This window comes from Ceratotherium simum, chromosome 29 (assembly GCF_057802395.1).
Source record: "Ceratotherium simum simum isolate JZ-2026a chromosome 29, ASM5780239v1, whole genome shotgun sequence".
Lineage (NCBI taxonomy): Eukaryota > Metazoa > Chordata > Mammalia > Perissodactyla > Rhinocerotidae > Ceratotherium > Ceratotherium simum.
In genome coordinates, this window is record NC_141928.1 from 7,274,354 (window position 1) to 7,301,045 (window position 26,692).

General features: G+C 56.0%; 1 protein-coding gene across 1 annotated transcript in view; it reads right to left on the reverse strand.

Annotated features, from left to right (window-relative positions):
* Positions 1–270: 270 nt before the first annotated feature.
* The window catches only part of PRRX2 (paired related homeobox 2), a 44,365-nt gene continuing 17,943 nt past the window's right edge, over positions 271–26,692 (reverse strand). The window contains exons 2-4 of the mRNA XM_087419570.1: positions 2,648–2,835; positions 1,867–2,045; positions 271–755 (exon numbers count right to left, since the gene is read on the reverse strand). Coding sequence (XP_087275696.1) covers positions 620–755; positions 1,867–2,045; positions 2,648–2,835 — 503 coding nt within the window. The 3' untranslated portion in view covers positions 271–619. The remainder of the gene's footprint in view (positions 756–1,866; positions 2,046–2,647; positions 2,836–26,692) is intronic.

Here is a 26,692-nt window from a genome sequence, read left to right on the forward strand (position 1 = left end):
CACTCCCTGCCCAGAGAGGGGAGGGGTCCTGCCCCAAGTCACACAGCATCTGGGTGTCCGTGGGGTCCAGGTCTCTGTCCGCCTCCCCCCCACCCCACCCCTCGGCTCTGCAGGGTGAGGGAGGACCTTGTTCAGAAGGAGGCACAGATACGAGGGCGGCTGGCCCTGCCGTGGCTCCTGGTCTGGGCCAGGCCCAGGGCAGTCCCCATGACCGCCGCTGACCAGAGCAGGGCCCCAGAAGGCCGGCCCTCAATTGGTTTGCTGCACTTATCTGCCCTCCCACAACCTTTTGGGGCTTAAAAACTTTTTTATTTCTTAAAGACAGAGCCTTTTGGTTTTCACACACAAAGTGAGTGAGGTCCTTGGTGAGCTTCTTCTCCACCTTCCAGCCCAGCCCCCCCGGTCACGGGCCGAGGTCTCCAGTGGCCGTGGACGAGGGGCTGAGCTGGGCTCCCGGAGTCTCAGCAGCTGCTCAGGCCCAGGAGTCCGGGCTGGAGAGAGGGGCCAGGAGAGTCCACCCAGCCTGTCCTGGGGACAGGGGACAGAAGGTCACTTTCCTCACGTCTGCCCCCTTTCTGGTTGTTGTGAGAGCGGGGGCAGCCGGGTCTGGGGGCGGCCGTCAGTTCACCGTGGGCACCTGGCTGTGGTGCAGGCTGAACTCCTTGGCCTTGAGGCGCAGGCTGGCGATGCTGTTGGCCATGTTGACCCCCGGGGTCGTGGGGCCTGAGCCTCCAGGGCTGTAGGGGGGCACTGTGCTGTGGGCGACATAAGACACAAGGACATGTTGGTGAGGCTGGCGTGCTGCCCGGAGTGGATCGCTTCTGGCTGTCAGTCCCAGACCCCAGCCTCCGGTCCTCCTGCTCCTCTCGTCAGCTTACTCTCTGGGAAGCCTTCCCCTGGGAGTGGGGGGCGACCTGGGCTCAGGATCTGGAGAGGAGTCAGAGCGCCCTCGGTCAGCACTGGGCACAGAGCCACCTCTGTGGATTGTGGCATTCCTCACTGGAGCAGGGGCTTCCTGAGAGCAGAGCTGGGTCCTGTTCACCCCTGGCGCCTGCACTGGGCCTGGCCAAAGCAGGGTGCAGGGGGATGAACACACACCTGGATTTCAGGATGCCTCTGGTCGTTCTCCTGCCCAGGTAGGGACGGGGCAGGGAGGGAGTTGGGAGAGCTGTGAGGTTAATGTGGGGTCACTAGGACTCAGATCCTACAAGCTGACCTGCTGGATTGCGCCTCCAATGAGACCACAGAGCTGCTCACACAGATTAAGGGGTGGGTGGTGCCCCCTGGAGTTGTGGGGTACAGAGACACAACTCTGTCGCACCTCCTCCCTCTTCCTTCCTGCCCTGCCACCTCGGAGCCTTTCCGGCTTTGACTGCCATTCCCTCAGCCCTGCCAGCCTCAGTTTCTCGCCTGGAGGGTCCACACAGGGGCTGGGGCTCTTGGGCCAGCCTAGGAATCTTCCTGCAGGTTTTCAATTTCCTCAGGGTGAAGGTTCCAGACAGTCCTTGTCTTCTCGCCTCTCCACACATTCACACACACGCTCTCATTCGTGTGCACACGTATGCACACACAGACTCCTGTGCACTCACAGGCACACACATGCACACTCACAATCCTGTGCACACGCTGATGTGGAAATGCACACACTCATGCACACATGCTCACACTCATGCAACATACACACGCATATTCTTACACACCCACATGCACACACTCATGAGCACACACTTGCCCACACGTCACTTGTGGACCCCAGGTCCAAAGGGTACCTGGGCACCGCTCATGGCTCTCTTCAGATCCTCAAAGGAGTCTGGGCCCCAGAGGGCCCCAGAGGGCCCCCCTCCCGCCCTGAGGGGCCGCTCTCACCTGTAGGGGGAAGAGGCTGTCCAGGAGAGATAGTCGGGACTCAGGGCGCTGGGCCGGGGAGCCACGGGCTGCTCGATGGCGGCCTCCTGGCTGTAGGACTTGAGCAGCGAGGCGGAGCGGCTGGCCAGCATGGCTCGCTCGTTCCGGCGGAACTTGGCTCGTCGGTTCTGGAACCAGACCTGGGGCGGGGGTGGGGGGAGCAGGGTGCCACAGGCTGCAGAGGGGACCCAAGTCCTTTTGGCCCCAGTGTGTGCCCGCTCTGCCTCCAACCCCGGGCTGGCAGCTTCACCTCTCTGAGCCTCAGTTTCCTCCTCTGTAAAGTGGGCATGATAAATGGTGCCTGTTGCTGGGTAAGCATGTTGGGGAACCGGCAAGTGAGTGAATGAATGAGCACTTAGCCGTGGTGAGGCTGTAATGAGAGAGGGGCATGCTGAGCACCCAGCTCAGAGCTGGCAGAGAGTGAGCACTCAACACTTTAAAATGACTTTTATTTATTAAAGCCTTTTGTGCCAGGCACTGCTCTAAACTCTTTACAAATATATTAAGTCCTTTAATTCCCATAAGAACCCTATAAAACAGACCCATGGGATCCTCATTTTACAGGGAGCCACTTAAGGCACAGAGAGGTTAAGTAACTTGCTCAAGGTCACACAGCTAGTCAGTGGCAGGGCTTGGATTGGAACCTCAGCCCTCCCGGCCTCAGATGCTCCTTGCTCTTAGACACCCGACCTGGGCCGCTCCATACCCTGGGCGCGTGGTGGCCGCCCGCTCCCGCGCTCACCTGGACGCGCGCCTCGCTGAGGTTGACGCGCCGGGCGAGCTCCTCGCGCACGAAGGCGTCGGGGTAGTGCGTGCGCTCGAACACGCGCTCCAGCGCCTGCAGCTGGCTGCTGTTGAACGTGGTGCGGTTCCGCCGCTGCTTCTTCCTCCGCTTGGCGCCGCCGCCGCGCCCCGGGCTGGGACACTCACCTGCGGGGCGTGGGGGCCCGAGGGTCAGCAGGGTGGCGGCGGCGCACCGTGCCCGCAGCGCCCCGGCCCGGCCAGGCCGCCCCTGCGCCCCGAGGCGCCGACACGGACACGACTCGGGCACCTTCTCGGCAGTTTGCACTGAGCGCTTTCCTTGTGTCTCTCCCTGCAGATGGATGGTCCCGCCCCCGGAGCAGGAGCGCTTCCCTTGAAATCACTCCTGCATTCATTCCTTCGCGCCTCCATCCATTCATTCATTCTTCAACACGTATTTCCTGAGCGGTTACCATGTGGCAGGCACAGCACAGGGCGGGGGGGTGCGGGAGCGGGTCGGGGGTGTAACGGTGAACAAAAGCAGCCAGGGCCCTCTCCTGTGGAGCCAGGGGACAGGCACTTGCTGGCACCAGGGACAACTGACCTGGTCAGGGAGGGCCCGGGAGACGCCCGAGTGTCCTCAGCACCTGGCCCGGGCTCTGGGGCATGTAAACCGGCCGTCAGTATTTGTTGTGGAATTATAACAACACAGAATAAGGAGCAGCGAGAGGCACAGTTCTGAGGGCACACTGCATGCGGGCCCTTGAGCACAGATCACTGGATGCTCACAGGGATCCTCTAGACAGGAGGGACTTGAACCACCAGTCTGCCACCAGAGTCCTGGTCCTGTTCACCAAACCTAACCTGCCAGCTGCTGAGACCAGCCTTCCAGAGGGCCCACAATGCCAAAGGGCATCTCTCAGCGTCCTGAGCACCCACTGTGTGCCAGGGGCCGTGCTGGTACTGGACAGAGATGAATCAGACGGACTCATCAGCAGGGGAGGCAGGCCCCAGAATAAGACACCCAGTGCCAGGGCGCAGGAGGATACTCAGCTCTGGTGGGCAACGGGGAGACGATCAGGGGAGGCTCCTCAGGAGAGGTGGTGCTTGAAGTGGGTTTTGAAGGATGTACAAGAGTTCTCCAATCTGACCAGAGGGAGAGAGGGAAGGCATTCGAGGCAAGGCACAAGAGGTGGGAAGGACCAGGGGATGAATCCCAGCAAGGGAGCTGATCAAGGGTCTGTGCTGGCCTGGGGTGCAGAATTAGCAGCTCGGGTAAGGATGCCCAGCACAACTCTGGGGAAGGCATGGGGTCAGCGACTAACACCTTCAGGACCATCCTGTCTCTTGAGGAGACAGGTTGGAGGGTGTTCAGCTGACCGTTGCCACCTTTAAATTTTATCTAGGGGCAGAACTGTTGACCCTTCATCCCCTAGGGCCCAGCTCGTTGCCCACTCCGCCAGGGAGCCCTCCCTGACCACCTGAGTCCACATGGAATCCCCTTCCCTCCACTGCATTCACACAGCACTTAGAAACAACACTGCCCAGTCTGGCACTTCCTTCTGCATCTGATTTTCTTATTAAAAATGTATATTTAAATAACAAAGGAATATCACTCTTTGTCACAGTAACAGATTCAAACACCAGAGAAAGGTAAAAAGTAAAACAAAATAGTCCCCTCTCCCCAACTCCACTCCCCACGCTTTACAAGATTACAAACTTATATTTTAAAAAATTTACAAGCATGAGATCGTGCTGAATACACTGGTGCCTCAACTTGCCTATTTTCATTGAATAATGTCCCAGATGCCGTTCCCTCCCGGTACAACCCGACCTTCTCTATTTGGGTTGTTTTCCATACTCTATTTTCCCTCTTGTTCCCTCCCTCCCATTTTTTAAATTCGTTTACTCTTCCAGCATTACTTTTTGCAAATACAATATGTATGTTTTCTCCCCCTCTTCCATCAAAAGGTAGCATACCGTGCACTGTTCTGCACCTCACTTTTTTCCCGCTTAGCAATATATCCCAGGTTCCTCCGTCCAGGGCACAGACATCACTCACGCTGCTTTCACAGTTCCGCAGCACCCGTTTACGACGGTCCCGTGGCTTATTCAACCGGAGCCCTACCGAGGGGCACTTGGCGTGTTTCCAACCTTTTGCAACTAACGAGTGCCACAATGAATAGCCTCATGCGAACATGATTTTCTATTTTTGCCAACGCATATTTGGGACAGATTCCTAGAAATGGGTTTGCTGGGCCAATGAGTAAAACACTAGATGTGGCCAAATTCCCCCAGAAGGCTTCCCATCAGCAGTGTCTGGGAAGGCCTGTTTTGCCCAGTGTGGTCAACAGAGCATGTTGTCAACCTTTTGGATGTTATCCCTACCTTGTAGTTTTGCTTCCCTGGTTACACATTCCCTTTATACGTCCTATGTTCTTTGCACAGTGTTGGGCCTTTGCTCATCCGAGCATCTAGAACATTCCAGGCCCAGCGACGGGCTCCTCTCAATCCCTGCTTTTGAACAAGCCCCCAGGTTAGCAGGGCTTACTGACTCTTGGGCAACCAACTGATGCGATTTGAGGCTCGATTGTTCCAGGAGGCTCGGAAATGCTTGTGGCAGGAGGATGGGGGCTGGCAGGCAGGAATCGGGGAGGGTACCCGATGACTTTGCAGCTGGGTTTGGACCAGTGGTCCTCAGCTGAGGGCAATTTTGCCTCCAGGTGACATCTGGCAACGTCCAGAGACACTTGTGACTGTCAGAGATGTCCAAAGTGCCGGGAGTGAGAAACCCTAATTTAGACGGACGACCAGGAGTCCGTTCAGTACTTTGTCCCCTTTGGGAAGTCCTTGCAAACACACGAGACATGTGTGGGGGTGGGGCAGGCAGTGGCAGGAACACGGAGTGGCCCCCGGTGCTGGCCTCCTCTCCTGAACGGCTTCAGTCTTCACTCCTCACCTCCTCCCCCAAGAACAGGAGAAGATGGATGAGAGCGTCTGGGGCCTGTGAGCATCTCTCCACCCCCACTCCCTTGAGGGGGAAGAAACCTTAAACTGAAACAACAAGGGCCCTGCGCTGAAAATCCAGTGGTGATCCATAGCCCAAAAGCGGGACGGAAGCTTCTGGAACACTAGCCATTACAGAGCCGATTTCCATCCCCCTTCAGGCCACGCTGCTTGGGCACACACCCAACGCAGGAGGCATCTCAGCCAAAAAAGGAGACATTTTGGGGACGTTCCTGAGCATTTCAACTGAGGGTGTTGAAATGAAAACCATCTTGCAGCTTTTGCCCCCCCAAGTGGGCGCCGGAAGAAACGACTCCTCTTCGCCAGACGGCGTGGTGACTCGGAGCTGAAACCCTCACGCAAAGGCATTTGTCGCCAGCCCCCCAGGAGCCGCAGGCCCTGCTACACCAAGGCCAGCTGGGCTCCACGGGGGTCTGGACTCGGCTCCCTCCTGCCTTCCCCTCAAGGCGGCTCTGAGGGATGCGCTCAACAAAAGTTGGTTTGGGCCAGGAATGGTGCCAAGCCCTCCAGCTGCTTCCCCCCACTGGCTCCCCGCACCCGCCCTCTGAGTGTTCCCCCATTTCACACACAGGGAAACTGAGGCTCCGAGGTTGTGCACCTGGGATGGGAGTGTTTGTCAGAGGGCGCAGCCACCCTGTCTCCATGGGGGTCTCCCCCCTCATCCACCTCCCTCCTGGGGAAGGTGACCCGGGGGTCTGTCACGCTCTTAGCCCCCGCTCTGGGAGGCGCCGAAGAAAGAGGCCTCCACTCACGTCATCTCGCTGGTGCAGACATGTCCCTGCCTCTCCATCCCAGCCGGTGGGAAGTCTGCCCCTGGCACCTCTTTGTTCCAAAGGAAGATCTCATCTCTGGGAGCCGTGAGGGACAGTGGCTTGCCCGAGGGCCCCCAAAGTTCCTGCAAGGAGCTTAGCTTAACCCAGTGCCAAGAGCATAGTAATTGCTCGATACGTGCTCGCTGTCGTTAGCGTTATCGCTTGTGTGCAATCCGCTTTGCACCGGAAGACAAGGATCTTTCTCCCTGGTCCTCTGGTCCCCTCACGCCAGCTCACATAGAAAGACGGGCCCGCAGGCCCTGCTGTGTGCCTCCTCCTCTGTGGGAGAGGCAGCCGCGTTGAGGAAGATGCAGGCAGCGTCTTGGAGGTGACCCAGGACCTGAACCCACAGCTTTGGACTCAGCCAGGGCCCTGGGGCTGGCCTCTGCTTCCCAGCGGATGTGCCGGATATTTATTACGTAAAGTTCCTGAATCACCTCTTGACAAATGTACCGTGGTGGGCGTGTATGTCCCTCAGGGGGCTCCACGCTTGGGCTGAAAGCAGTTGGAAAATAATAAATACTCACAAAGCCTCAGGCCAGCCAGCGCTGGGGCTTGCTCTGTCCAAGTCGGACGGTGCCCAAAGTTTCCTCTTATTCAGTAAAAGTTCTGCATTTCTCTGAGATTAGAACTAATAAAGCCTGAAACCCCCTCCATTTACCCGGGCTGTTTAGATGCTATTGTGAGGGCCTGGATCGGGGACCAGATAAACGTATTCAGATGGGGGAGGCCTGCCCAGTGCTCTCTCCCTTAAAACCCAAATTACTTCGTCCTCGATTACATTACGATGAAAAAAAGGTGACTGGTGCAGTTTTCTGCCATTAAATTATTTCACACATACCATTTATTTGGCTGACTGCGGGCTGAAGACGTAAAAACTCTGCTCTCAGCCAAAGGATCAAGTGTGGCTGGCTCCCCTCCCCTGCACCCATGGTTGTTCTTATTCCGTGTAATTTAAGGGTCTAAATAGTCTGGAGGGAATTAACTGCAAATTCTTCCTAAGACAAATAAACCCAGCCTCTTCGTTTCTGCCTTTCTCAAGCCGGGGAGAGAGACGTTCTGTTTGTTTTTGCTTCAAATAGTCAGTTTGCGCCTGACCCCAGGGCCGCGGCGAGCTCCAACCCAAATAAATAACTTTTATTAATTAGCATTTATTCTGACCAAATAAGCAGCCCCCCCACCCCAATGTGATCTCTGCCAACACGTTCCCAAAAACAAACAATGGGTCCCCAGGACCTTGATGTGGATTTAACAAATTAACACTGGGCCTTGGTCAAAGGCGCTTCGGAGCTGCAGGAATATTTACAGCCAGGAACGTCCGAGGAAGGAAGTGGAGGTGGGGGGCGTGGAGAGGCTGCAAAGGCTTCAGCTCCCCCTCCTAGCTCCCCGAGGCCTCTCAGTAGAGATTTGGGGCCCTTTGAAGGACCCTGGAGAAGGGCTCAGACAGGAATTCTGGAAACCGTGTCCTCAGCTGCGGCGCAGGCAGCGTCCCTCAGGACACAAGTGTGTCAGGGGAGACTGGAGGGGGATCCCTCACCTCCTCAGATAAGTGAGGGGCAGTGCAGCCTAGTGGTTAAGGAGGCGCACAGTCCGGGGTTAGGATCACCAGCACAGTGGCCATGGGTGACCCTGTAACTCCTCCCAGCCTCCAGAATCTCACTGAAAAGTGGGAATAAGAGGAACTACCTCATTTAACCCTCATCACAACCCTACACGGGGGCCCTTAGCCCGATTTTACAGATGAGGAAACTGAGGCACAGGGGGTTGCAACGTGCCAAAGCCACACGGCTAGTAAAGGCCGGAGGTAGGATTTGAACAGAGCCTAGGCTCTTGAGCACCTAGGCACGGGCAGCCAGCCCTCAGGGTACCCTGCCCCCACCCCGTCCTCCTGCAGTGGGTTTCTGAGGGTCTCACCAGGGGCTTAGGGTGTATGGAACAACCAAGAGGAGGGATGCTGAAGGCAACAGAAGCATTTCTGGAGTGGGGTCTGTGCTGGAGTTCTGGGGCACACAGGCCAGGGGGCTGGGAGCAGAGTGCAGGACGGGGGGGGCTTCGAGGAGGGGGAGGCGTGCAGGCCACCCAGCCTGTGAGACCTGTGAGGGCAGGGCCAGGGTCAGGCCTGGCGCCAAGTCAGGCCAACAACCTCTGAAGGAAGAAAAGAAGGAAGGACAGAAGGGAGGAGGAAGGAGAACAAGAAACACGGCCCCTGGAACCCTCTGGAGAAGGGGGCCTGGGCTTCTGGGGGCTTCCCCAGGCAGCCAGCCCCACCCCCACCCCCAGCCAGAACCTCAAGCAAGGGGTCCAAGAGCTGATTTGATCTCTGGCCGAACCGGGCTCGGTCCAGGACACTCGGGGACCAGGGCTAAGGTGAAGGAGGGGCCCGGGTCCTCTGGTGAGATCACACAGGCAGAGCGCCCAGCATCGCCTCCCTGGAGGCCCCAACACCCTCAAGAGGGGCAGGCGGGGCTGCCTCTCCTGACAGAGGAGATGGAGGGAGGCCCAGAGAGGGGCCAGGACCTACCCAGAGTCACACAGCAAGTGAGAGCCCTCCCCTGGCAAACCCCAGGCCCGTCCTTTTCCCGCTACACCTCTGGTAGCCACTTGCCAGGGATAACGGAGAGAGGATGTAACCCCGGCCCCCAGCCCAGCCCTGGCAAACCCGATGATCAACACACAGAGGAACGCAGCCTTTCTCCTGAGGGCCTTCCTGGCTCTATCCACCGGGTGGGGCCACCCTGGTGGGTGGAGCCAGGGCCTGGGCCCTGGGAGGTGTCAGGGCTGCTGTCCCAGGTTCACGGGCTCCTTGAGGTCAGTGCTCCCATTGGACACACACCCTTTCCCTGTGGACCCTGCCCACACCGTTCCTGGGCTTGCAACTTCTCTCTCCCTCCCTGGCTCATCTTCAGGTCTCAGCAGAACGCCGCTGCCTCCAGGAAGCCATCTCAGACCCCCTCATTGTAGTTCTGTCACACTGTGGGGTAAATGTGGGGTCATTTGTCAGGCAGGGACAGGAACTTACTTGTTTTCTGTCTCCCTGGGACCCATCACAGGGCCTGGCCCAAGGTCAACTCTGCACAAATATTTTTTGAGTGTTGAGTGAATGAATGAATGAACCGGGACTGCTGCACTGGTTCCCTCTTCCAGCCCCCAGGCCAGTGACCAGTGTGGCTATGAGGAGCCCTCAGCAGGCTTGGGCTGACCCTGGAGTCTGGAAGAGGCTGGGGAGGCTCCTACATGTCCCCCAGAAACCTCGGCAGAGCCCTGGAAGCGGCTGCAATGATCTGGGTCTCTCTGAGGTCTGGAGCCTCTCCCTTACATGCACAAAGGACATGGTGTGCTTCATACACTTCCACAGTGCCACTGAACCCCCCAAGAAATCCCAGTGGAGGGGCCAGAGTGCCAAGGAGATCCACCTTACCAGACAGCACAAGCTCCTACCCACCTCAGGGCCTTTGCACATGCTGTTCCCTCTGACTGGAGCACTGCACCCCTTCTGCCTGGCTTATGCTTATCTAGTCTTTAGTCTGAGCCTAAATTCCCTGCCCTGAGAGGCTTTCTCAGACCAGGACAGGTCTCCTTGTTACAGGCTCCTGGGCCCTCTCCCTCTCCTGCACATCTGTAATTAAGTCACTCTTCTATTTTGGTTATCTGTTTCACGCCCATCTCTTCCATTCGACTCTAAGCTCTAGGAAGACAGGGACTGGGTTGGCCATGTCACTCCTGTATCTCCAGGACTGAGCAAGAAGTTTGGCTTCAAAAATATTTCCAGGGGCCGGCCTGGTGGCCTAGTGGTTAAGTACAGCACTCTCTGCTTCAGCAGCCCGGGTTTGGTTCCTGGGCGCAGATCTATACCACTTGTCAGTGGCCATGCTGTGGCGGCGGCTCACATACAAAATAGAGGAAGATTGGTAACAGATGTTAGCTCAGGGCGAATCTCCCTCAAGCAAAAAAATATTTCCAAATGAATGTTTATATAAACAAAGGAATGGCTCATTCGGGAGGTCTCAACTTCTAAAACCATTCCCTTTACCCTCAAAAGGGGCAGACAATGGTTCCTTAGATGTGACACCAAAAACACAAGCAATTAAAGAAAAAAAGATAAATCGGACTTCATCAAAATTAAAACTTCTGTAAACACACCATCAAGAAAGCGAGAAGACAACCCCCAGAATGGGAAAAATATTTACAAATCCTATATTTGGTAAGGGATTTGGATTTAGAAAATATTAAGAACTCTTACCAACTCAAGAATAAAAAAATAATCCAATTAAAAGTGAGTAAAGGATCTGAGCAGACCAAGAAGATATATAAATGGCCAATAAGCACACAAAAAGATGCTCAACAGCATGAGCCATCAGGAAAACGCAAATCAAAACCACAGCGAGATCGCACTTCACACCCACTAGGACGGCTAGAATCGAAAAGTCCGATAATAACAAGCGTGGGCAAGAATGTGGAGAACTGGAAGCCTCGTACACTGCTGGAGGGAATGTAAAATGGTGCAGCCGCTTTGGAAAACAGTCTGGCGGTTCCTCAAAACGTTAAACAGAGTTATATATGACCCAGCAAGTCCACTCCCAGGTACACAGCCAAGAGAAAGGGAGACATGTGTCCACACAAAAACTTGCATATGAATGAATGCTCACAGCAGCACTACTCATAACAGCCAAAAAGTGGAAACAACCCAAACACCCATCAACTGATGGATGGGTAAACAAAATGTGGTCCGTCCGCACGTGGACTATTACTCGACTGTAAAAAGGGATGAAGTACCGATCCACGCCGCAACACACAGGAAGCTTGAGAAACAGTATGCTGAGTGAAAGAAGTCGGTGCCAGTCACAAAAGGCCACATAACATATGATTCCACTTACATGGGAAGTCCAGAAGAGGCAGGTCTCTAGAGACACAAAGGAGATTAGTGGTTGCCAGGGGCTGGGGAGGGGCTGGGGGAATGGGAGGGTGATGATTAAAAGGGCAGAGTTTCTTTATGGGGTGGTGAAAATGTCCTAGAATTGATGTGATGATGGCTGCACAACTGAATAGACAAAATCAGTGGAGTGTACACTTTAAATGGGGGCTTGTATGGTGTGTGGATTATATCTCAAGAAAGTTGTTACTACGTAAAAGAACACAGAAATGGGGGAGGGAGCAGAGAGAGACACTGGGACTGACCAAGAATGGCAAAGAAAGGAGGACTCCTGAGGTGACACGGGGAGGGGATGACAGGGGGTGGGGGACAAGTCGCCAAGGCCCAGACGGTGGCTCAGCACTGCCGGGGAGGCCCCCAAAAGCTGCTCTGGGCTGGGGTCTTTGGGGAAACCCTCAAAGAGAGAGCAGCCACGAGGCGGGGTTCTTAGAACAGACCGGCTCCATGTCACTCGGGGAAGCCAGGGGGCAGGGATGGGAGAGGCTCACACTTCCCTCGAGGCCCAGGAGAGTTGAGAAAAATGGGATCATCGGGCCCACAGGGGAGCAGGGACAAGGCTAATGGGCAGAGAACATTTGTGTCCTCTTCTCAGGCACAGAAAAGCGCCAGGAGGTCAAAGGCCAGATGCAGCTGACCATCTCAAAGGCTCTGGGGTCCCCGGAACCTCCCCTCGTGCCCCCCAGGCCTTTACGTTCCGGGGCCTGACCACCTCTGACCTCTGTGCTCCACAGCCGGGGGTTCAAGCCTCCAGGCCCCTCTGGTCACATCTGTGGTCAGCCCATCCTCTCCACTCCTGAGACCCCCAAACCACGCTCCGGGGAGCGGGGGGACCTGGTTGGAGTGGGGTGCGGGTGAGTGGGAATCGGGGAGCCATTAAGGAGGCAGACGAGCCCTCTGCTCAAAATTCGGTCTAAGAAGGGAGTTAGTGTGTGTCCCGTCTGGTTTTAATCTAAGGTTGGTGCCTGATGCCAGATTGATTGTAAAACCTCCATTCTAATAACGGGCTGGGATCTGGAGGAAAGCTGCCCTCGGTAACCAACTCCAGACCAGGGTGAAGCTCTCAGGGCCAGGGCCCAGGGTGGGGCTCTGTGCCCAGTTAAGAGCTCCTGGGCCTGTGAGGCCCACAGCCTCCACCTGCAGGGGGTCAGGGAGGGGGCGGCTGGCTGGGGGCAGAGAGGGTCCAATGTCCTGTGCCTTGGTTCTTTAAATCTTTTTTATTTTATTTTTTTGTGAGGAAGATCAGCCCTGAGCTAACCTCCATGCCAATCCTCCTCTTTTTGCTGAGGAAGACCGGCTCTGAGCTAACATCTATTGCCAATCCTCCTCCTTTTTGTTTTTCTCCCCAAAGCCCCAGCAGATAGTTGTATGTCATAGTTGCACATCCTTCCAGTTGCTGTATGTGGGACGCGGCCTCAGCATGGCTGGAGAAGCAGTGCATCAGTGCGCGCCCGGGATCCGAACCCGGGCCGCCAGTAGCGGAGTGCGCGCACTTAACCGCTAAGCCACGGGGCCAGCCCTATGCCTTGGTTCTGAAACAAAGCTGCAGATAGCGCTGGGGTCTCAAGCCTATTATCCTTGTCCTCTCAAGGACTCAGACCTGAAGGGACCTTACAGGGCATCTGTCAAAGCCCCTCATTTTGCAGATGGGGAAACCGAGGCGTGGAGAGGGCGTGACTCAGCCCAGGGCTCCCAGCAAGGCAGCGGGACCCCAGGTTCTGTCCACTGCAGACTGACCCCTGAGAACACACATTTCCCCCTTCTGCTCTCTCTCGGGGGACGCAGGGGGGACACAGGAGCAGATCCCCGACCCAGCCATTGGGCATGGTTGGTGGGGACAGTCAGCAGCCCCCCTAGAGGGCAAAGTGCTGCCTCCTCTGAGCATCTGAGAATGCAGAAAACCTCCCCGTGTCCACAGTCGAGAGAGTTCCTCTCTGGGCCCTCGGTTTCACCATCCGTGCCCTGGTGCGAGAAGGGTATCTCCTCTTCCCTGAGGGTGGCGCAGAGAGGATGCAACAGCCCGGGGCTTTCCAGTGTGGCCATTTCCAAATGACCAGTATCCCCACTACCATTTTTCCCAAATGAAACCTCGGCCCCAGCTCATTGGTTCTTCCCCTATTTCGATCATGAGCCCCTTGAGGAATCTGGTGAATTCTATGGACTCTTCCTCAGAAAAACACAGGTGCACTCAAAAGTGTGCATGCAACTGTGGTGGGCGGCGGTTCACAGGTTCTCTCAGTCCTGTCCACAGACCCCAACCTAAAAAGTCAGCTCGATAGAAAGTCAGGTTTTCGCCCCGGAAGAATCTGCCCCTCTGCCCCGTTCCACCTCGGGGTCCCCTGGCCAGCCCCCCCGCCCCCACCAGGGAGCAGCCCCGGCAAAGGCAGTGCCCGTCGGCCCCCCTTTGAGGCCGGCGGGACCTCCGGCGACCCTGGCTCCGGGGCAATGCTGCATTCCCAGAGCGGGTGACCTTTCGAGCATCGCTGGAGGCTTTTATGACCCATTTGTGAGTTCCAGGCACGCTGGAAAATGTGAGCTTGAGGCTCGGCTTAGTGAAGCTCCAAGGGCTGTCTCGAGGGCTTCTGCCGCCCCGCTGACCACAGCTGGGCCTGTGGTGAGGACAGAAGGGCCCCGCCGCCCTCCCCTTTTCTGGCTTCCATTTGCTAAACTGTATTACGTGCCTGGCACTGGGCTACAAAGCCCTGCCTTCAAAATGCGGAAGGCGCTGTTACTCAGCCTCGTTCTCAGTCGGGGCAGTGAGGTTCAGAGAGGTCAAGTCACGGGCCCGGGTCACACAGCCAGGCCGTGGTGAGGAAGGGATTTATGTCCCGTCTGTCTGTCCCCAAGGTGGCAGGTATCTGGAGGAAAGCCGCCCTCGTTGACCATTTCCAGACCAAGGTGAAGATGCTGGGGACCCCGTGTGGGGTTTGCTCTCCCAGCTGAGAGCTCCCGGGCCTCTGGAAGCCGGCAGCCAGCACCCGCTGGGCGGCGGGGCGAGCGCGGAGACCGCTCCGGCTTCCCGTGGCCTAGCCGGCCGCTCCTCTCTCCTCGAGCAAGTCCGAGCGCTCTGCCCATGCCCCCCCGCCGGGCTCAGGGGCCCCGGGGCCCTCAAGGCTGAGGACCCCCTGCTGTGTGTCAGGGCTGGACGCCTGTCTGCGCCCCAGCCTCCGCCAGCCTCGCCAGCTGGCCGTGCGCTCCGCCATCTGCGACATCTCTGACACGTTCCCAGTCACACCCTCGAACGACGGCCAGCCTTGGCCCTAGAAAATTCTGCATTACAGCGAGACGTACCCCTCTTCCTGTGGGTCCCCCCAGTTGTCCTGGGTTTATGCTTTGAGGGGCGGCACAGGGGACTCTTCCCCAGGACCACCTCGCTGACATCTGAAGGCCGCTTTCGCCCGTGGCTCTGGGAACTGCCCTGCCCCCCTCGCCACCCCAGCGGCCCCCAGAGGAGGGGCTGACACCAGATCTTCCAGATTTCTCAAACGGATGTCCACTGACAGTTTGCTTCAGGACTCGCTGGGAAGTTCTTAAAAAGGGACATTCCCATCCCCTCCCGGGGGACTCTGATCCGGCCACTGGGGCCAGCTGGGAATCTGCAGCAGAGTCTCCCTCACCCGCAAGCTTAGTAATCACAGGCTTCGGTGCAGCAAACTGGGGAGGACACGGCTTGACAGGAAAAATGCCCGTCCCCTCGCTAGCTCGGCACTGTCCAGTGTGGTAGCTGCTAGTGACATGTGGGCCATCTAAATTTAAATATATTGATTAAAATGAAATAAAAATAGAAATCCTGTTCTTCAGTCACACCAGCCACCTTTCAAGGGCTCAGTAGCCAGATGTGGCTGGGCTGCCATACTGGACAGCAAGGATAGGGAACATTTTCATCATTACGGAAAAGTCTATCCCATACAGCTGCTCTAGATATTCCAATTTTACTACTACTTTTTTTTTTAAAGGAGAGGGAATAACAACAACAAAAAATAGCATTGAAGGACATTCAAAAGCAGAAAAATCATCCCTAAATCCCACCACGCCAGCATATCTGTTTAATTTTTTGTGGATTTTTTGGCCCTCGGCCACCTGTATCCAGCTTGCACATGAGTCCACTTACGGTGTACGTGAACATCATCTTCCTTTTTGGATGGGGCATTGATTAACAGTCCAGGATTAAGATCAGACATAGCCAGGGACACCATGTATGGTTGCACAGGTTGTGCACTGCACAACTCCAGGGACACCATCCCCATAGACTACAGTGTGACTGGTGCCCCCTCTAGTTATGCAGTGGCCAACTTGCTCAATCCTACCCCGCTTTCCTGGAAATAGCTGCATTCAAGTCCTGGCTTCACCACGCACCAAGTAAATGAGCTCTGTGGACAAGTGGCTTCCCCTTAATCTCCTCCAAAACCCTCTCCCTGGTTTCCCCTCCTCCTTGTCATGGTCACCTCGAGCGGCCGCATCATTTCACCCAGTGGGGATGCCAAAATTGCTCAACCACTTTTTCTTCTCTCGGTGGACATTTAGGTTCCTTCCAGTTTTTCTCTATTGTAAACACTTGGCAAATGTCTCACGTCTTTCTCCTTCCACTGCGTTTCCAAACCCCACCTCCTTCAGGGCAAGTTCTTACAACTGCAACCTCCTCCCTGCCAGGACCTTCCGGGTTCTTTCTCGCCACCAAGCCAGTCAGAACAGGCTTCCCCACAAAACATGAAAGTGATTCACCCAGCACAATGGTCCAGAGCTGGACTCTGCAGCGGCCTGCCCGGGTTTAAATCCCAGTCTCACTGCTGTGTGACCCTGAGTAGGTCACAGCGTTTCTGTGCTTCAGTTTTTGCATCTAGAAAATGGAGTTAACAATATCTCCCTTACAAGGCTGCTGCAAGGAATAAGTGAGGTCACATATGTAAGGTTCTCACAACGTCCGGGACGTGGGAAGTGTTAAATCACATGATCCATTAGCATATTTATTTGGAGTCAGATGGGTCTAGGTTTGAACCCCAGACTTGCCATATATTGGCTGTGCCACCTTTTGGCAAGTTACTCACCGTCTCTAGACCTCATCTGTGTATCTGTCAGGTGGAGACTTGGCTGCTGGGAGGATGAAGGGCATCCGTGTGCCTGGTGCACTGAACAACAGGTGCAGGATACCTTTTCCCTGGAGCTGGTGCTCACACACACACACACACACACACACACACACACGCACAGAGGCTACCCTGAACGTGCCTGGGGAGTCCGTCCTTCCCAGACGCTTCCGGAGAAGCTGGGCTGGATCGGGCAGGAAGCCCTGCCACCATCCCAGACCGTACTCGCCTCTTTATTCTCAGCACCTGGCACGGTGCCCGGGGCACAGGTGCTCTGTAAATACTGAACGAATCAACACATGAATGAACGGGTAGAATTTGGGTCCCGATGGGGGAAGTGATCCCAATTCTCTGTCCACCCAAACATGTGAAGACTTTCACGCACTGGAGATCGGGGTGAACTGCTACAAGCTTTCCCACGTTCCCGACCCTCCTATCTGTGGAAACTAATTTGGTTATTGGTTTTTTAAATTTAGGGGCGAGAGCATGAGCCAGAGCAATCTCCTCCCCCTCAGCCTGGCTTTGCTGGTGCTCAAGGCTGGAGAAATGGGGACATCATTCTCCCTGTAGGGGAGGGAGGAGGGGGGCAGCCCCTGGGCTGGAGCCCAGTCTCCTGAGCCTGTGGGGGAAGGGAAGGGATGGCCGGACTGGACTGGGGGACAGGTGGCTGGCTGTCCTGATCCCCTCTCCAACTGGGTCCAGCATCCTCCCTCTACTTCCTGAAGGTTAGGAACAAACCGCCTTGTTCCCTGAACCTCCAAATGCAAAGAGGATTTAACTCCAAGCACAAAGTTTGGTCTCCGGAGCCTGGGTTAGAATCCCACCCCCTCACCTCCCAGCTCTGTGACCTGAGCCCGTCCCTGCTCCTCTCGGAGCCTCCGTCTCCCGGTGAAGGTGGCACGTCATGGTTCAAGCAGGATGGCAGTGATGTGAGAGGGCGCACCCACCGCAGCACTGATGCACGGTCAAAGGTGTGGCCGCCCGGGCCTCAGCCCTCTCCACCCTGTCCTGAGCCCCCGGAGACGGTGCTGGCTTCGCCACCCCACGCATCTAAGGGGGGATTGGTCTCTCAGTGTTGACGTTAATGGGGCTGGCACCCCCTTCCTCTACTCAGCATCCCAGCTCCCCATTTCCAGAGCAAGGAAGGGTGGCAAGGCCAGAAGACCTCACTCTTTCGACAGATCTTCAAAGGTTTTCTCTGAAACACTCTTCTCGCAAGCACAGGAAGGGCTGTAAACCAAGGACACTGCTCCAAGCCCAAGGGCCTGGGTGAGGCCGCCTCCTCTGCAGCCAGACTGGGCTGGCCAGGCCTGACAGCACCGCCCTGTCCCACGTCCTGGTCTCCTCTCTGCTCTCAATGCTGCCTCCATGTAGATGGCACCAAAGTGCCCCCTCCCCATCCCCCCACCTTCCTAACCTCCTCTGCTTCACCTGGTCCTGCCAGGGCCCCAGAGCCCGCCGGTGAGACCTGGGAGCCCCGGCCCAGCTCCGTGGCTCACTTTACAGAACCGCACAGGAGGCCCAGAGAGGGAAGCTGCTGGTCGGGAAGAGCACAGCACGTCAAGGCTGCCCTGGGGGTGGAGGGGGGACAAGCAGCTGACCCACAGCCAGGGCTGGGGACTATCCTGTGGGTGACACAGGTCTGGTGCCAAGCTGGGACAGACCTCAGTGAAACCCTTGTATTTCCCCTGGTGGGTGAAAAGCCCTCTTCCGAATCCATGCGTTCAAAAGCCGCCAACCCCTACATTTCCTCCCCCACTTCCTGCCCCCCTCCCCCTGTTTTGGCATTTCTCAGTATGGCCCAAACTCCTCATCTTAGGGGAAGCTCTGACTCAGAACTTTAAAAAATCTTACACACACACTTAAGAAAACAAACTTTGAGGGGGGCGGCAAGAGTCCCCGGCCCTTGTAAGGGGTGTGGCTGGGTTTTCCGAGAGGCTATCCTGCCCTCCCCTGGGACAGGGGCGGTGGGCGCGGCGGACCCCACCCCCGGGAGCCCAGCATCCCGGTGTGGGCGGGGCGCTGTTGGCGCTCCGCTGGCAGGTGGGGGCGGAGGGGTCACGTTTACGCACACGCGGGTCTGGGGTCGGCCCCGAAAGCCAGGGGGTGCCCGGCCCGGCGCGCCAGCCGCCGCCCACCCGGCCGGGCCATGTGCGCGCCAGCCCGTGCGTGCGAGCGCGCCGCGCCGGTGGCGGCCAGAGCGGCGCCGCGGCACATCTGGTTCCAGGCGAGCCCCTGGCGCCTGCCTCGCCGCAGACCCGCGGCCCAGACACACAGACGTTAATGGACCGGCGCGCCCAGCCCCGCGCGGCCCGCGCCCGCCGCCGCCCAGCCGCTCCGTGTGAGTGCCAGGCGGCCGCCCGCGCGGGAGGGTGGCGCGGCGCGGAGGGGTGGGCGCGCGGCCGGCGGGGGCGGGGGCGCGGCGCCCACCCTCCCCCTCCTCCTCCTGCCGCCTGTCTTCCCTCCAGCGCCAACACCTCCCTCCCCACCCCCGCTCGCCCAGTCTCCGCTGGACCCGAGCTGGAGCCAGAACTGCCCTGTCCCATCCTGGGAATCCAAGTTCAGGGAAATCCAAGCCCAGTTGGTAACAGGGGCAGGTCCCACGTGCCCTGAGCCGGGCGCTGCACGGGCGCGCCTCCGCACACGAGAACCCGATGAGACAGGGACGCTGCTACCATCGCCCATGCCAATTTCACAGTCGGGGAAACTGAGGCTGGAGCGGTCACTCGCCCGAGATCACACAAGGAGAAGGCAACAGAGCTGGCATTCAGCCGGGCTGTTGGACTCCAGCCCCCCGGCAGATGTGCGCCAGGCTGTGCCCCCTCCTCAACTCCTAACGCACAGATCTGGAACCCAAGGTCACCCAAAGATAGTAGCCACGCGCGCCTTCGCCTGGGGCGCCCCCCTCCCTTCCCTCTCTCAGAGAACTTCTCCTAAGCTGCACCCTGACCCCTTAGCTGAGGTCCTCCGACCCAGGCACCTGGGGGCAGTGAGGCTTCCAGGGGACTCCCCAGGAATTTGATTTGGGTGGGTCCTTTCCCTTGGCAAGGTTCCAAGACGGCCGCTTATTCAGAATTGCACCCTATATCAAACCCTGAACCCCGAGGGTAGCTCCAGGCCCACCGGTGCTCCTGAGAGAAACGCTCTGCTTTAGAAGCTCCTTTTGATTATTGAAGGGTATATGACGTGTTCTGCCTTTGAAAGGGGGCTGCAGGAGCCGTCTGCATACTGGATTAAAGGGGCGTCAATCTGAGTGGGCTAAAGTGTGTGGGAGGCTGAAGGTGGGTTTTGTCTCTCTCTCTCTCTCTCATTTATTTCTTTATTGTTTTACTATGGCCTCTGGCCCCCAAGGGCTAAGTGTGTGTGCTTGCAAATTGCAAGTAATTTGTTGGCTCCGGGTTAAATTTTAGCCTTCCCCCTCCTCCAGGGGGACTTTATAGGGAAATGGGCCCACATCAAAATGCCACACTCACCCTTAAACTGGGGGCAGAGCGTTTTTTCTGAGCTGCTCACACGATGGAGGAGTTCTGTTTAGGACTTTCCCTTTAATACCTCCTGAATGCACTCGGGTGTCTTGTTAACTTGGGCCATCAAAAATTCTGGGTTTTAGAACAAAACTACACTTTTTAAAAGTTCCCAGCCTGCAGATAATAAGCTTTGTAATGGCCGCAGTGGACGTGCCCAGGCATCGAAACCGACAGGGAAAGTCTTTCCCTGCCAAGTCCCACGGTACAGGCTCTGGCTGGTGGGGCCCCTGCCCCCTGCCCCCTGCCCCCTGCCCCCATCCCCACCGCCCAAGGGTGCGGGGTCCAGCCTGGTGCAGGAAGGGGAGGCCCCAGCAAACTGGGGGCTCCTGATCCAGCTCCCAGCTCTCGGCCCCACACCCCCACCCCGTGGTAAGACTGGCCCCTCCCCCAGAGGGCCCGGGAGGGGTGGAGGGCAGGCCACTGGCCAGGACTAACCAACACGGGCTCAGAGTGCAAAAACCAAACGGGTCAAGCACACTGGTCACGAGGCACCGGGAGCAAGTGGCAGTGAATCTGGAGGAAGCCGACTCTGTCTGGCGCTTCTGCACCCCTGTCTCTCCGCGAAGGCAGTCTCTCCTGGTGCTAGAGAGCTCGTGGCCATTTCTGGTCTCAGAACCCGGTCCCCTTGCCTTTCCTTCCACCTGCTGGCCTCCCCTCACTCCCCCTTAGCCAGAAACCTCTGGAGGGCGTGCTGATCACAGGTGCCTTGTCCATACTCCAGCGCTGTGGGCGGGGGAGGCCTAGAACTTCCAGGCCCTGGGACTTCATGAGGCCCAGCCACCTGTCTGTGGGGTGCTGTGTTTCTCCCTGGGCTGCCAGGTGACCCCAAAAGATTAACCAGTGGCTGCTGGGGCCCTGCCCCTAGACCTCTCTGAGTGGCCTGTAGCACACCCCATTTCTTCTGTATGGTGAACCCCTTTCATCTGGAAGCCGCAGACAGGCAGGGGGTGGGGGAGGGTTGGGGGGGGCACCGAACCTCCCAGGCCAGAGGCCTTTGCTTGACCACCAGGGCCACGTGCAGGCACCATACTAGTTATTATGACTCTGAAAGGGGCTCGCCCAGCTGCCCTCCACAGAGCCCCCATGTGCCAGGCCCTTTACACACATGACTTCAGGGAGTCCTCACCTGCAGTCACCATCAACCCATCGTACAGATGAGGAAACAGGATCCGAGAGGACTAGAAACTTCTCTCAGGTCACACAGCCTATTAGTGGAAGAACTAGGACTCACCCACCCCCGGAGGCACCAGACTCCAGCACCTGAGCTTCTAACCACTGAACCACACTGCCCCCTGGGGGGACAGGGTGAACGTTCCTGCTGAGCAGGGGTGAGTCTGCACTCATGTCCTCCCCAGGCGGCAGCCTGCACAGAGAGTCAGAGTCGTAAGGGGCTTTAGAGAGCACTCAGACCAGGCTAACTCATGGTGTCTTCTCCCCTGCCACTGCTAATGGCCTGGCAGCAGCTGCTTGTGTTCAGGAGGATTCTGAGGAGCCCTGGAGCTGTGTCTGCCATGGGCTCGGGAAGGGGGTTCTGACAAGGAGTCTTGAGCCCGGTCCCAATGTCCTCATTCCACAGATGTGGAAGATGGAGCCCAGAGAGGAGGTGTGACCTGCTCAAGGGCTCAGAGAGAGTTCCAGACAGAGCCAGAGAGGGGACGTGGGCTTTGCTCCCTGCGTGGGCTCTTTCCACCTCAAAGAGCACAGCAAACAGCGTCACGTGTGCCACCATCTCACCACCCCTCCTCCCCCAACACGCTGATTTTGGTAAGTTCCACAAAGGTCAGAGGCGTCCATTTGCAGAGAGCTCGGGTCAGTTCTGCCTCTTGAAGGAAATAAATGAGCAGCAACCTGGCGTTGCCAGGAGCCAAGCCCTTGTCCAGGGCCTCGGTGGGGCAGGAAAAGTGATCCAACCTCCTCCGACATTTTAAAAATAGGGACAATATTCCACCTCCTGCACAGAAATACCACGTTGCCAGGTAATGTTGGCAAAGCAAATTTTGCCCCAAGAGACGTTTGGTTTTTTTTTTTAGACTATCTACCATGAGAAAACTTTTTTACAAAATTAAATTAGAAACAACCCGATTAAAAAATTGGCCAAAGACCTTAACAGACACCTCACCAAAGAAGATATACAGATGGCAAATAAGCATCTGAAAAGATGCTCCACGTCATATGTCATCAGGGAGATGCAAATTAAAACAACAGTGAGACACCAGGACACACCTATGAGAACGGCCAAAATCCAGAACACTGACACCACCAAATGCTGGCGAGGATGTGGGGCAGCAGGAACTCTCATTCCTTGCCAGTGGGAATGCAAAATGGGGCAGCCACTTTGGAAGACAGTTTGGCGGTTTCTTACAAAACTAGACCTACCCTGACCATCCAATCCAGCAAGCGCACTTCTTGGTTTTTACCTAATGGAGTCGAAAACCTATGTCCGCACCAAAAGCCACACATGGATGTTTACGGCAGCTTTATCTGTAATTGCCAAAACTTGGAAGCAACCAAGATGTCCTTCGTAGGTGAATGGATTAATACACTGTGATGCATGCAGACAATGGAATATTATTCAGCAATAAAAAGAAATGTACTATAAAGACACGAAGGAAACTTAAATGCATTTTGCTAAGTGAAAGAAACCAGTCTGAAAAGACTACCTTCTGATTCTAACTATGTGACATTCTAGAAAAGGCAAAACTCCGCAGCCAGTAAAGAGATCAGTGGTTGCCAGGGGTTGGGGGCAAGGGGAGGGATGAACAGGGGGAGCACAGAGGATTTTTAGGCAGTGAAACTATTCTGTATGATACTATACCGGCGGATATCTGTCATTATACATTTGTCCAAACCCTGTGGACTTTGGGTGATAATGATGTGTCAATTTAGGTTCATGGGTTGTTACAAATGGACCACTCTGGTGCAGGATGCTAGTGGGGGAGGGTTGGTGTGTATGAGGGCAAGGGGTATATAGGAATTCTCTGTATTTCCTGCTCAATTTTCATGTGAACCTGAAACCGCTCTAAAATAATAAAGTCTATTTAAAAGGGAAAAAAAGAAAATTGAAAAATTAAATTATAGCCTGTGGTGTGCTGGTAAATGTTTAACAACCAGCTCTCTGGTGGGAGAATGGGACCCTTAATTTATAGTGTTTGCCAATTTCTGGCATATAAATACTTCCACCATGGCTAATTTCTAGCTACAATGTGACATCAGTGAAGGCAAAATTGGCAAGAGATGTGCAGAAGCACACCAGGATGTAGTATTTCCACCGTCCAGATACCATAGGTGCAAATAACCTCCAGAGAATAAATAACAGTAAAATGTAGCAAAGTGACTAGAGAGAGGTGAGTTTTGAGTATATATATTGCCTTTGTCTTAAATATAATTGGAAGTTTATATAATTTAATTTTTTGTGTGTCTGTGAGGAAGATTCACCCTGAGCTAACGTCTGTTGCCCATCTTCCTGTTTTTGCTTGAGGAAGATTGTCCCTGAGCTAACATCTGTGCCCATCTTTCTCTATTTTGTATGTGGGATGCCGCCACAGCATGGCTGACAAGTGGTGTAGGTCCACACCCGGGATCCGAACCCATGAACTCCAGGCTGCTGAAGTGGAGCATGTGACCTTAACCACTAGGCCATGGGGTCGGCCCTCTATAATTTAATTTTTAACAGCATCTGTATTTGACAATCAGCTTCCAAAATTCTGTAAATTTAATAGCTGGCTCTCATGAGCCAGTGTGAGCTGGTGCTAGCACACTGCTATAATATCTAGGCCATCTAAGGGAGGTAGTCTTATTTTTGCCTGTTTCCTCTCGTCCTTACCCACATGTAGGTGTTGTTGTGGGAGCTGGCATCAGCGTGTACAGCCCATTTTGGATTTGGAAGCTAGGTTTATAGTGATGGTGAGAGCTATGTCTGTCCTGGGAGTGGCATCCCCCAGAACGCAGCCCTTGGGCAGACCTGTCAAGCCCTCAGACCCTGCTGACCTTGTCATCAGGGTCAGGATCATTCCCATCAGCCTGATGCCACGTGTGATTCTGACATCACCGGCTCCGAGCGCCGGGGGGCCTTTCTAAAGTGAGTTGTTGCCTCAAAAGTGTGCCCAGAGGGCTGGAAAGTCCCGCCAGAGAAAACGCAGGCCCACAGCTTCCACATCAACTATCGGGGAAAGAGTGACGCACCCCCCAAAACAGAGTTCCCCGGGGGGAGGGAAGGACGGGCTGAGTAAGGTGGGAGGGATGGAGGCAGCAAGGTGGAACTGGGGTCCTCAGCCCTAGCTGCCCACTGCAATCATAGGGCTGGGGGCCCGTGGAGCTTTTAAAAGTGAGATGCCAAGCCCCACGCACCCCTCCTCCCTCGAGAGTCTGACTCCACAGGTTCGGGTGGGCCTGGCCATCAGCATTCATTGAGCACTCTCCAGGCAATGCTATTGTGTAGCCAAGTGCATGGTCTTCGGGCATCAGACCGGCCTAGAGTAGAGTCCCAGCACTATGGCCATGGGCCAGTTACCCAACATGAGCCTCAGTTTCTTCATCTGCAAAATGGAGATCTACCTAGGATTGTCACAGGCAATAACGCGATAACCGGGTACCAGGCGGGAGAATGGGAAATGACGGATTCTGCAAACACACAGAGCAATGCTTGTATGCAGGGCACTGAGCTAAAAGCAGCCCCCTGGGAGAGAAGCACTATCGTTGATTCCCCTTTTAGAGATGAGGACACCAAGGCTCAGGGAGAATGAGGACTTGCCCAAGGCCACAAGCGGCAGAGCCAGGATTCAGACCAAAGTGGGCAGGCTAATTATGGAAGATATGAGTGCTCCTGGAGCTCAGAGAAGAGCTGGGGCTGCAGGAGGCAGGAAATCTTGAAAGAGGAGAGATCTGGAGAGGGGATAGGAGTGTCTCCCTGTGCCATAGGGCCAGCCATGGGCCTCTTGGAAACCAACAACTTGGAACATTCCTGGCCTCATGCAAACTTCACCTCCTTCCTGTGAGACTCTCATTGCCCATCACTTCTGGGGAGGCTCAGCAGATTGGGCACTTTCCTTTCCACTCTGAATGATCAGGGGGGGTATGCTAGGTCTAAAGCCACATTGGTGAACAAAAGGCTCCTACTCATCCTATAAGACCCCACTTAAAAAGCCTTCCCCTGATGCGCAGAGTGCCTTGTGCACACATCTGCTTCAGCCTTCTCACACTGGCTTCTAGGCTTGGTCCCCCTAGGCTGTGAGCTCCCAGGTACCTCTTTGGGCCCAGTGTAATTGAATGGAGGTAGACGGAGCAGCAGAAATGTGGACCCAGTGAGTCCTCCTGGACTTGCTCCTTCAGCGTCAAATAGACCTTGTCCTGATGTCGATGATGCTTCTTGGGGAAAAGGTGAAATTGACGTGCTATTGCACACATTTGGGTGGAAGGAGGAAGGCACAGAGAGAGGGGCAGAGACTGAGGAGGGCAGCTCTCGGTGAGTGACCACACCATGGAGCCTGGGTCCAGGGTGGCTCTTCAAACAACCCCTCTTCGTGTCACGGGACCCTTTCCAGTCCTCAGAGCTCGTCCTCATCCACCCTCGTGAACGGTGCGAGGGGGATACTGTCATTAACTCGCTTTACCAAAGGGGAATCAGGCTCGAGACTGATGTGGCTGCCCGGCCTTGCCCAGCTGGGACCTGAGCTACAGTCTCTCTGTCTGCCCTCATCTCCTGGGCTGTGCTACCTTTCTGCTCCCCAAATCTCAGGGGGGGATAATAAGAGTACCCACCCCTACTGGGACTCAGGTGTGGGGACCAAAAGGGGCTGCGAGTCAGGCTGCTGGTCTGTGACCTTGGCAAGTCGCTTCTCCTCTCCCTGCCTCAGTTTCCCTGTCAGTGTTGCACATGACTCCTGGGTGGTTGTGAGGATTCCTGGGGATGATGCCTGGAAGGTGATCAAGACATGGGACCCACAAGTGTCGCTGTGGCTGACAAGCACGAGAGTGGTCCTCCACACCTCACCTATCCGGAGGGCGTGGGCCGCACAGGCCCACCTCCCTGCCAAGCTACGGCGCCCATCTTTGCCCCTCCCTCCCACGAAGTATCCTGAATGCAAATGCACCCCGCATCTTGCAGGCTCCCAAGCAACCTGTTCCCTCATCATATTCCCCCATCCCTCCTGCAGGGGCTGCACCGCAGGGGGCTGTTCCTCACCAGCACCAATCAAATATGGAAAAGAGCCAGCCACAGGTTGAGCGTATTTGCTTAATTCTCCCTTAACCCAGGCCCGGCCCCCACCTGGGCGCCTCTGATTTCATTAGCATTCTGCAAGGCCCCTCCCATCAGACCCACTTAGGCCCCCCACTCAAAAAATCAGGACGTTGGAGTTTTTTCAGAGAGGAGAGGAGGGGGCACCGAGTGGAGGGGGGACCGCCGACTGTGAAGACCAATTCTGAGGCGCCTGACGAGCTGGGACCTTGTTCTGAATGAGCTTTGTGCCCTTGGTGCCTCACTCTCCTTACCCTAGTTCTGACCAAGACCCAGAGAAGAGCCACCACGCAGACCAGAGTCTAGATTTCAGCCTCAGGATCTGCCCGCACCCCAGCCTCATCTGGTGCCCCTGTCCCCCACAAGCCTCCTGCTGGCCACACTCTGTCACTTCTTGTCTTTGCACATGCTGTTCCCTCTGGCTGGAACACTTT